This window comes from Penaeus monodon, chromosome 6 (genome assembly GCF_015228065.2).
Source record: "Penaeus monodon isolate SGIC_2016 chromosome 6, NSTDA_Pmon_1, whole genome shotgun sequence".
Taxonomy (NCBI): Eukaryota; Metazoa; Arthropoda; class Malacostraca; order Decapoda; family Penaeidae; genus Penaeus; species Penaeus monodon.
The window spans coordinates 1022352-1035138 of record NC_051391.1 but is presented as its reverse complement, the minus strand read 5'-3'; the positions used below and the strand labels follow the sequence as shown (position 1 = coordinate 1035138).

General features: G+C 34.5%; 1 protein-coding gene across 1 annotated transcript in view; it reads left to right on the top strand.

Annotated features, from left to right (window-relative positions):
- Nucleotides 1-2309: 2309 nt before the first annotated feature.
- The window catches only part of LOC119574123 (multiple epidermal growth factor-like domains protein 6), a gene marked incomplete at its 5' end in the record, with an annotated part of 10619 nt that continues 141 nt past the window's right edge, over nucleotides 2310-12787 (top strand). Inside the window, 13 exon segments of the mRNA XM_037921198.1 lie at nucleotides 2310-2370; nucleotides 3099-3224; nucleotides 3425-3556; nucleotides 5245-5379; nucleotides 5689-5820; nucleotides 6023-6157; nucleotides 6988-7122; nucleotides 7307-7438; nucleotides 7621-7755; nucleotides 8380-8514; nucleotides 8865-8996; nucleotides 9422-9544; nucleotides 11897-12019. Of these exon segments, the coding sequence (XP_037777126.1) occupies nucleotides 2310-2370; nucleotides 3099-3224; nucleotides 3425-3556; nucleotides 5245-5379; nucleotides 5689-5820; nucleotides 6023-6157; nucleotides 6988-7122; nucleotides 7307-7438; nucleotides 7621-7755; nucleotides 8380-8514; nucleotides 8865-8996; nucleotides 9422-9544; nucleotides 11897-12019 (1636 nt within the window).

Below are 12787 nucleotides of genomic sequence, written 5' to 3'. Positions count from 1 at the left end.
CTCGTCTGTTGTGTCAAGGGTAATGTGTCGTGACCTTTTGTTGTGTACAGTATATAGTTAAGAGATAATCTGCTTATTATTGTTATGTTATTATTATTGTTGTTATTATTTCTGTTATTATTTATTTATTTTGTTATTATTATTATTTATATTAATTATTATTATTTATTATTATTATTATTATTATTATTATATTATTATTATTATTATTATATTATTATTATTATCATTATATTATTATTATTATCATTATTATTATTATTATTATTATTATTATTATTATTATTATTATTATTATTACCATTAATAATGTTGTTTGATGATCCTTTGATTATTTGTTTGTTACTATTTTTCATACATCATATAGATCGCGCTTCACTTTTTAAATTCCTAGAGTTTTTCAGCGAATATTAATTTATGTCATCAGGAAACCTAACACGTTTTTTTTAGAGCTTTCCTAATGAGGATCCTTATCCTATTTAAGCAATATTATGTTATAATGTGTTATGTTATGTCGAAGTAGATTCCATATTTGTAACAACACTTATCATCGTCAAAATTAAACATCAGTCAGCCCAAAGAACTAATCCATTTCCACTGCCAAAACAGACCCGTGTCCAGATCTGAACATGCAGTGCAACTCCTCTGGTGGACATTGCAGCCACGAATGCAATTCTGACGAAGTGGCTCTGTCGGGGCTCTGCAGATATGACAACTGCTCCTGCTGTGTCAAGGGTAATGTGTCGGATGCTTCTATATCCATATTACTTCTTTGATTATAATATGAGCCACACCGATGACGACAGATAAATAGAACTAATGGGGAAAATTATCACAGCCATTTCCTTACGTATTGTTACTAATTTTTTGCTATCTACTATATACTACGATCGCATAATTGTCTTTACAGCAGATCTTACTTCCTACTACCTCCTTGTTTTCCCTGATTTTTCCCTTTTCATAAGGAAGCTTCTTATAACTGAATATATCGTCTACTAAACGAACATAAATGACAAAGGTTTACAAAATAAACGCTGTTCAAATTAATCCAGTAATTATGAAACCGAAGAAAATTTATTTTAGCCATCTGAATATCTAATTTATCTCTATTCTGTTGTCTTGGTCTCCTATCTGTTCTAAAACACATCACCATTATCATCATCGGCATCTTTTATTTACTTATTTATTTTTCATATAGGTCGCGTTTCATGTTTTACAATACCTAAATTTTTCAACGAGTATTGATTTATATCACCAGGAAACCTAACGTGGGTTTTTAGAGTTTTCCTTTTAAAATGATTCCACTAATTAGGATTCTTATCATATTTAATCCATATTATGTTCTTTTTTTCCATTTGCTCGATCAGAATTACATTGATCATTGATCATCGTCAAAATTAACGTTATAGACCCAACATTAGTCAGCACAAACAACTAATCCATTTTCACTGTCGAAACAGATCCGTGTCCAGATCTGAACATGCAGTGCAACGCCACTGGTGGACATTGCAGCCACGAGTGCAATTCTGACGAAGTGGCTTTGTCGGGGCTCTGCAGATATGACAACTGCTCCTGTTGTGTCAAGGGTAATGTGTCGTGACCTTTTTGTTGGTACAGTAATAAGTATAAAATACATCTGCATTATTATTATTATTGTTGTTGTTATTGTTGTTGTTATTATTATTTTGTTATTATTGTTGTTGTTGTTGTTATTATTATTATTTTGTTATCATTATTATTATTGTTATTATTATTATCATTATTATTATTATTATTATTTTTATTATTATTATTATTATTATTATTATTATTATTATTATTATTATTATTATTATTATTATTATTATTATTATTAATATTATTGTTATTACTATTATTATTATTATCATTATATTATTATTATTATCATTATTATTATTATTATTATTATTATTACCATTAATAATGTTGTTTGATGATCCTTTGATTATTTGTTTGTTACTATTTTTCATACATCATATAGATCGCGCTTCACTTTTTAAATTCCTAGAGTTTTTCAGCGAATATTAATTTATGTCATCAGGAAACCTAACACGTTTTTTTTAGAGCTTTCCTAATGAGGATCCTTATCCTATTTAAGCAATATTATGTTATAATGTGTTATGTTATGTCGAAGTAGATTCCATATTTGTAACAACACTTATCATCGTCAAAATCAAACATCAGTCAGCCCAGAGAATTAATCCATTTCCACTGCCAAAACAGACCCGTGTCCAGATCTGAACATGCAGTGCAACTCCTCTGGTGGACATTGCAGCCACGAATGCAATTCTGACGAAGTGGCTCTGTCGGGGCTCTGCAGATATGACAACTGCTCCTGCTGTGTCAAGGGTAATGTGTCGGATGCTTGTATATCCATATTACTTCTTTGATTATAATATGAGCCACACCGATGATGACGACAGATAAATAGAACTAATGGGGAAAATGATCACAGCCATTTCCTTACGTATTGATACTAATTTTTTGCTATCTACTATATACTACGATCGCATAATTGTCTTTACAGCAGATCTTACTTCCTACTACCTCCTTGTTTTCCCTGATTTTTCCCTTTTCATAAGGAAGCTTCTTATAACTGAATATATCGTCTACTAAACGAACATAAATGACAAAGGTTTACAAAATAAACGCTGTTCAAATTAATCCAGTAATTATGAAACCGAAGAAAATTTATTTTAGCCATCTGAATATCTAATTTATCTCTATTCTGTTGTCTTGGTCTCCTATCTGTTCTAAAACACATCACCATTATCATCATCGGCATCTTTTATTTATTTATCTATTTTTCATATAGGTCGCGTTTCATGTTTTACAATACCTAAATTTTTCAACGAGTATTGATTTATATCACCAGGAAACCTAACGTGGGTTTTTAGAGTTTTCCTTTTAAAATGATTCCACTAATTAGGATTCTTATCATATTTAATCCATATTATGTTCTTTTTTTCCATTTGCTCGATCAGAATTACATTGATCATTGATCATCGTCAAAATTAACGTTATAGTCCCAACATTAGTCAGCACAAAGAACTAATCCATTTTCACTGTCGAAACAGATCCGTGTCCAGATCTGAACATGCAGTGCAACGCCACTGGTGGACATTGCAGCCACGAGTGCAATTCTGACGAAGTGGCTTTGTCGGGGCTCTGCAGATATGACAACTGCTCCTGCTGTGTCAAGGGTAATGTTATTTCCCTTGAAATAACTGCAATATCAACTAAACGAAAATAAATGTTTCAGGTTTTCAAAATGAACGGGGTTAAAATTAATCCAATAATTATGAAAGATGGGAGAATTTTTCTTAACAATTTGCATTTCTAATCTATCCCTATCTTGTTGCCTTGGTCAATAACAGAAAGAACTAATCCATCCTCACTGCAGACACAGAACCTTGTCCAGATTTGGAGCAACAGTGTCTCTCCAGACACGGATACTGTAACCATACGTGCCTGCCTGACGAAGAAGCTCTGTCGGGGCTCTGCAAGTACGACAACTGCTCCTGCTGCGTCAAGGGTCGGCTATTTTATTTGTTTTATAATCTGTAATTTTGTTAGTAGTCAAGGGTAATCTATTTCAATTCGCTTTTGAGACCCGCACTTTAAGAATGTCACGAATAATGGGATCCCAAACTTTTAAAAGCTTAATGATATTCATGTAATGAAGGATTCGCAGCCGAATGAATTTCCCTCATCAAATTTACAAACGCTCACTGTATTAAGTAGTGTTTATATGAATTTCATAAAAATAATTTAAAAGGAAACATCTGTCTATCGCTCTGCGAACACAACTAGATGTGTGTGTGTGATTTACCGACCTGACGTGACAAAGGTTAGCTATCAATTTCTTTTTTTATTCTCATTTTACAATTGCACCATTCGTATATATATTTGAAAAGAAGGTGGAATGGTAGTCAGTAATCAGATGAACTGCGGGAATTCGCATTAAAAATAATTCAATTTCTGTAATCGGTAATGATCCTCTATTAACCATACGTCGAATATCTATCGTGTAATACAACCTGAAGGTGTTCATGTTACGTGGAAATGAGTAATCGAAATGGAATTCGCATTAGATTTTCCATGTGAGGAAGTATGTGTATATGAATAAATGTCTTAACAAATGATTAAGCGTCTACCGGCAGACACGAAAACGAATAAATATATATCCAGTTATGCATATCTATCCACGTCTATTCTCGTATACTAAAATATGATAATAATGTGCATTATATTATACTACAGTATATATATATATATATATATATATATATATATATATATATATATATATATATTATATATATATATATATATATATATATATATATATATATATATATATAATATCTCTATACACACTCACTCACACACACACACACACACACACACACACACACACACACACACACACACACACACACACACACACACACACACACACACACACACACACACACACACACACACACACACACACACACACACACACACACACACACACACACACACACACACACAAAGACTGAACGAGTGGAATTCTTTCCCGGCCTTTATACGAATCTTATTGTTATTTTTGCAATGACTAAATCAGGGCAGTTTCAAAGGCGTAGCGCTGGTAGGGCTTCGAATCCGTAACTCTTATTCATGTAAAACTTCTTGTTCTTATTTTGTCCTCTATATCTTACCTTGAAGTGAACCAACATTATCTGCATCATCGCCATCATTTATTTTATCATCGTTCTTATTGTCGTTATTATTATTGAGATGTTTATTATGATTATGGTCATGTTTACGTTTTTAATGACCAGTCTTTTACACCCCCCAAAAAAAAACATTAATATTAGCCATTAATTAATATTAGCGATTCTTCTCCAGACATGTTGCGCTCTGTCTCCATTTTCGTTTTTACTTTTCGTGTTTTTTTCGTTGTTTTTATTGTATTATTACTATTATTATCGTTATTATTATATAACCCACATTTTCGAAGGCAACGCTATTGTAATTACAATTACAATAATGGTTGTATTTTTTCTCTGATGAAGTACCAAAATTTTGTATATTATTATATATTATCAAATTTTCACTATATGATCTTGGAATTTTTCAGTATTTGTCACCATTCAGTTCAAATTTATTCTGAAGTTAAAATGATCTTATTGCTATTTTATAATATCGTTATCATCGTTATTGTTATTGCCGCAGCATCAACAGACCCGTGTCCAGATCTGAACATGCAGTGCAACACTACCGGTGGCTACTGTCACCACGAGTGCAAGTCTGACGAAGTGGCTGTGGCGGGGCTCTGCGCATTCGAAAACTGCTCCTGCTGTGTCAAGGGTAATATATATATCATGTATTATCATATCAATCACTAGTTTTTCATGATTTTTTTTATTGTTGAATACTTTTGTGTGTGTGAAATGATTGCTCTTATCTGTTTTTCCAACACTTATCATCTTCATCGTCACCATCATCATTATCATCAATATAATCAACGTCCTTATCAAATTCAACATCAGCATCATCACCATCACCATCACCATCACCATTACCATTACCATCACCGTCACCATCACCATCACCATCACTACCATCATCATCATCTAAGCATTATTCAGAGTAACAACTAATCCATCCTCACTGCAGATACAGAACCTTGTCCAGATTTGGAGCAACAGTGTCTCTCCAGACACGGATACTGTAACCATACGTGCCTGCCTGACGAAGAAGCTCTGTCGGGGCTCTGCAAGTACGACAACTGCTCCTGCTGCGTCAAGGGTAGACCATTTCTAATCCTTTTTTGTCATTCGTACTTGAACAGGCTATTAGTAAAAATATAAAATATTGATACCAAAATATATGATGGTCTCGCAGGCGAATGGGTTTCCTTCTTGAAATGTTGCGATATATGCACTCATTGTATCACATATCTATATGAGTTTGTTATTGTCCTTATTACTGTTATGGTCGTTATCCCCAGTGTCAACGGACCCCTGTCTAGATCTGAATATGCAATGCAACACTACTGGTGGCTACTGTCACCACGAGTGCAAGTCTGGGGAAGTGGCTGTGGCAGGCCTCTGCGCATTCGAAAACTGCTCCTGTTGTGTCAAGGGTAGGCTTTTTTCTACCGTCCGTACTTTAAGGAAGTTATTGTAATTGATAGAAAATTGAAGATATGGCTTGTGAAGTGACATCCAAGTAATGAAGGTCATGCAGGCGAATGATATACGGGACCTCGTTCGTCTAATTTCGCGATATATACACTTAATATATTCAGTTGTACTTATAGGAGTTTTGCAGAAGAAACTTCAAATGTTTCACTGCGAATGTATACATGCACTCATACTCAAACCCACACACACACTTTTCGTTGTCACCAAGCACACGAGCAAAGGTTTCTAATACTTTCCCTATCAAGGCGAACTAAATAAATATGATTATGACTATTTTCATTTTATTTATATGCTATCTTTTCAGGAGGGAAATCAACAGTATTTTAACATGATTGGACCAATAACTTTAAAGATCTCAAGTTATATTCCTGCTAGGCTCCTCTCGTTCTGTGCTTTTCCAGTCTTTAGTTGGTCATACTGGCGTTTCCTACGATATGTCTGTCTTTTGCAGTTCATACCGAGACGCTCCTCTTGGTCATCTGTAGTTGGAATTCATTTCTATTCATGTTCTTTTATCTCTCCTTTCTCTTTATCATGTCATGTCTGTTTCGCTCTTCATTATACTGTTGCCATTATTGTCTTTATAATAATTATTGCTACTAATGATTGCAATTACAGTCATAGATGTTTTTGATGAAATGCCTACTATTTGGCCTAATTATTATAATTAGAATAAATGATTGGTATTTCTATAAGGTTCAATATCAGGCAAACCCTTCACTGATTTTAATCATTACTATCCCTATTATTGTTATCATTATTGCTCCAGCATCAACAGATCCCTGTCCGGATCTGAACATGCAATGCAACACTACCGGTGGCTACTGTCACCACGAGTGCAAGTCTGGCGAGGTGGCTGTGGCGGGGCTCTGCGCCTTCGAAAACTGCTCCTGCTGCGTCAGGGGTAATGTGTTAATCCATTTGCTTCTGTTTTTTTATCACTTTTTCTAAAAGCTTTGCATGGTGTATAAGTGATTGTTCTTACCTATCCCTCCAACACAGTATCGTCATTATCACAACAATGTTAGTATCAATATCACCATCTAAACACCAGTCACTAATCAGGAACTAATCCATCCTCACTGCAGATACAGAACCTTGTCCAGATTTGGAGCAACAGTGTCTCTCCAGACACGGATACTGTAACCATACGTGCCTGCCTGACGAAGAAGCTCTGTCGGGGCTCTGCAAGTACGACAACTGCTCCTGCTGCGTCAAGGGTAGGATATTTTTAATCCTTTTGGCATTCGTGCTTGAAAAAGTCCTAAGTAAATAGAAGTTATAAAATATAGCAAATGATAGGCAAGTTTCCTTCCTGAAATTTTGCGACATATGCATCTTATGTAGCATTTATCTATACGAGCTTGTTATTGTCCTTATTGTGGTATGGTCGTTATCCCAGCGTCAGCAGATCCCTGTCCAGATCTGAACATGCAGTGCAACACTTCTGGTGGCTACTGTCACCACGAGTGCAAGTCTGACGAAGTGGCTGTGGCAGGGCTCTGCGCATTCGAAAACTGCTCCTGTTGCGTCAAGGGTAGGCTATTTTCTGTCAGCTTTAAAGTCCGTACTATAAGAAAATTATTATGATTAAATGAGCTGTACAGAAGAAACTTAAAAAGGACTGATTCACTGTTTCCAATACTTTCATTATCAAGGTGAACTAAATAATCATGACAGTCCTCAGCTCTCTAGTTTTTCAAATATGTTTCTCTCCCGATTTTTTTTTTCAGGAGACTGGATCTGTAACTGTAATGATCTCAAGTTTTATTCCTTTGCTCTCATCTCGCTCTGTTTTTCCAGTCTTTTTAATTGGTCATACTGGTGTTTCTAACTATATGTCTGTCTTTTGCACCTCCTGAGACGTTCCTCTTGGTCATCTATAGTTGGAATTAATTTCTAGTTATGTTCTTTTCTGTCTTTCTCTTTGTCATTTCCTGTCAGTTTGGCTCATTATACTGTCATTGTCGCCTTTATTATTAATGAGGCTACTAATAAATGCAATTACATAGATGTTTCTGATATATTACATACCATTCGCCTTAATTATTTTATTCCTAATAAATTATCATGATTTGTACAAGGATCACTGTCTGGGCAAATTCTTCACTTATTCTAATCATCATTATTATCCTTATTATCATTATCGTTATTGCCGCAGCATCAACAGACCCGTGTCCAGATCTGAACATGCAGTGCAACACTACCGGTGGCTACTGTCACCACGAGTGCAAGTCTGACGAAGTGGCTGTGGCGGGGCTCTGCGCATTCGAAAACTGCTCCTGCTGTGTTAGGGGTAATGTGTTTACCCTTTTACTTCTGTATTTATACAGCGTTTATCATCATGATAAAAGCAATACTGGTAACAATGATAATGATAGTGATAATGACGACGATAATAGCAGTAATGTAAATTAATAATATCAGTAATAACAGATAACGAATGCTAGCGGATATATGTATTAGTGTATCTATCGTTAGTCATAATTTTCACTATTACTAAAGGCTTGGTTTGGCGTATAACAGATGGTTCCCATCTCTCTCTCCAACACTTATCATCATCGTCATTATCATCCTCAGTGTTAATATCAGTATCACCATCTGAACTATAGTCGCTAATCAGGAACTAATCCATCCTCACTGCAGATACAGAACCTTGTCCAGATTTGGAGCAACAGTGTCTCTCTAGACACGGATACTGTAACCATACGTGCATGTCTGACGAAGAAGCTCTGTCGGGGCTCTGCAAGTACGACTACTGCTCCTGCTGCGTCAAGGGTCGGCTATTTTATTTGTTTTATAATCTGTAATTTTGTTAGTATTCATAGGAAGTTTGTAAAATGACTAACATTGGACTGATCCATATATATGTGTGTGTGTGTGTATATATGTACACACACACACACACACACACACACACACACACACACACACACACACATATATATATATATATATATATATATATATATATATATATATATATATATATAATCTATATATGTATACATAATGTGTAGGAAAGGGTAAGGGAAAAGAAAATAAGGAGAGAGAGAGAGAGAGAGAGAGAGAGAGAGAGAGAGAGAGAGAGAGAAAGAGAGAGAGAGAGAGAGAGAGAGAGAGAGAGAGAGAGAGAGAATACTGTACGTACCCAATTCACTGCTTATCGTATGCCCCATATACCTCAAACTCGCCTGTTCCAGGGACTGATTGCGCGCAGACTTCCGAATGCCAAATTGCGGACGGTCGCTGCGACAGGACTTGCGTGGCAGGAGAGGAACCGGTTAATGACATTTGCCTCGAGGGTTGTACTTGCTGCACCGAAGGTAAGTTTAGCACCCGGGAAAAGGATTAATCAAATGGATGAAACGCCGTGTTGGCGCTCGAATTCTGTCCTCGCTACGGCTGTCCGTGGGGGAGGGGGAGGGGGGAAGGATTGTGGTTTAATAAATGTTGATTAAGGTTTGCTTGGCAATACGGGAGAGTCGCACACCGTGCATCTGTAAGCAGATTTATAGCATTGCAAAATTGGCCGAAAATTCCAACTAAAATCATCACACTAGCAGTAAACAGCCTCTTAAAAGAGAAAATGACAATCATGATCATAAAAAAATACTGTTATAGAGCAGTGATAACAGCAACAAGAACGATGATAACGATAACAACAATTATAATGATAACAACTGGTGTTGAAGATAATGACGATACCATTAATAATGATTCAGATGAAAAGTAAGTTGAGTATTGATGATAATAAGGATAGTGATGATAAGAGTAATAGAAAATGATGAATAATGATAACGATAGTAATGTAACCGATGGAAAGAACAATATTAACATAACAATACAACAATAGTAACAGTGATAATTATGATGATGGCAGTGAGGATGAATGACACGAACAACAAAAAGACAATGCTAATAATGATTGTAATGATAATGATTATAGTGATCATAACAATGCTAATGATAATAATGATAGTGACATCAGTGATCATATTAATAGCAGTAGTAGTGGTGACAATGACAATGACATGACAATGATGATAATGAAAATAAAAATAATAATACAGTGATATTGATAATGATAAAGATATTGATGATAATAGTAACACTGATAATGATGATAAAAATATAATATTGATACGGCTACTACTAATAATGATATTAATGATAATGATAATAACGATAATGATAACAAAACCAGTGATAATACTAATGATAATAATGTTAATGAAAGTAATAAAAATAACAATAATACCGATAAAAATAATGATATTGATAAGTATGATATGATGAGATAAAGATGATAACAATAATAACAATGATATAAATAACAACAACAATAGTGATAATACTAATACTAATACTGACAATAATGCTACTAATGATCATGATATTATTGATAATTCCAAGAGTAATAATAATAACAATAATGGTAACAATAATGATAATAATGGTAACTGATGATATAAATGATAATGGAAATAGTAATGATATTAATGATAATGATAATAATAATAATGATAATAATAGTGATGATAATGATAATAATAATGATAATAATAATAATGATAATAATAATGATGATAATATTGACAAAAGTATTGACAATAATAATTATCATCATAACAGTAGTAATAATAATGATAGTGATAATGGTGAAAATAATAATCATGATGATGATGGTGGTGGTGGTGGTGGTGCTGCTGCTGATGATGATAACAATGATGATGAGAGTAATTGCAATGATAATTGTACCAGATGTAATGACGAGGAAATCGAGAAGATGGCAGTGAAACAATAATTCAAAAGAAAGGAAAATATTAATGATAATGATGATATTCATAATAAAGTAGTAATGAGAATGATGATAAATAATAATAATAATCATAATCGTGATGATGATAAAAATAATGAGAATATTCATAATGATAATAAAACCACTAATTAATTAATGATAATAAAAGCATCAACAGCAATAGTAATAGTAACATCATTAATGATAGCGAAAGCAATAATAGAATGACACAGATAAGTGAAAAATTAATTATACCGACAATAAAGATTATCATGATAATGATATATGTAATTACAATATACGTTGTAGTTATACTAATCACTACTTCTGCTAATGAAAATGTTAATGAAGATGATTATTATCAAAACGATAAAATTTATGAAAATAATAACAATATAATCATAATAACATAACAATGATCATTATAAAGGTAACGATACTGATATATGGCATAATTATCATGACGATTGCAATAAAAAAGATGATAAAAAATACAATAATGACACAATGGCAATAATAACAATCATAACAGCATTGATAATGACACTAATATGTAAATAAAAGGTAAGATTAATAATGATAATAATGATAATAATAGTAATGATAATAATAACAATAATGATGATAATAATAATAATAACAATAATAACAACAAAGAAATACATAATAACAGTAATAATAATACTGATACTACTACTACTACTACAAATGATAATAATAATAATAATAATAATATCAATAAAATGATCATAATAATAATGCTAATAAAATGAAATGAATAAAGATACTGAATAATGAAAATAAATAAGATAAAATCATACCAACCTCTCAGAAGGAACGAACTGATCGATCAGCATTTCACTTTGTCCTTTCGAAGGCAAGTGTCCAGAGACCCAGGACTGCCGCGACAGAAATGGAATCTGCAGACCTATGTGCACCACCACAGAGACCTCAATCAGCGGGATCTGCGGCACCGATCTTTGCTTCTGCTGCGTTTCAGGTACACTTCCTCTCGTGGCGTCTGCGAGAGAGAGAGAGGAAGAACATGGAGGAGGTGGAGAGAGAGAGAGAGAGAGAGAGAGAGAGAGAGAGAGAGAGAGAGAGAGAGAGAGAGAGAGAGAGAGAGAGAGAGAGAGAGAGAGAGAGAGAGAGAGGAGAGAGAGAGAGAGAGAGAGAGAGAGAGAGAGAGAGAGGAAGAACGGGGAGTAGGTGTAGAGAGAGAGAGAGAGAGAGAGAGAGAGAGAGAGAGAGAGAGAGAGAGAGAGAGAGAGAGAGAGAGAGAGAGAGGAGAGAGAGAGAGAGAGACGTAGAGAGAGAAAGAGAGAGGGACGTAGGCAGAGAGGGAAAGGGACGTAAGGAAAGAGGACATAGGGAGAGGAAGAGGAGGAGAAGAGCGTAGGGAGTGAGAGGGAAGTAGGAAGGGAAAATGACGCAGGGAGAAAGATAGGGATGGAAGATGAGAAAGAGATAGAAGGGAGTCCTGATGGTAGGAAAATAGAGAGTAGGAGAGGAATGTATAAAGAGAGAGAGATGATGGAAGAGAATGAAAGAGAGAGAGAGAAGAGGGGGGGGAGAGGAAGAGAGAAGGGGATGATAGAGTGGGAGATGATAAACTTCCTATATATATATATATATATATGTAGGTAGAGGAACGTATGAAGAGGAAGAGAGGGAGAGGAAGGGAAGAGGGAGGAAGGAAGGTAATGAGAGAGAGAGAGAGAGAGAGAGAGAGAGAGAACGAAGATAAAGTTCTTTAATTCTAATTTCT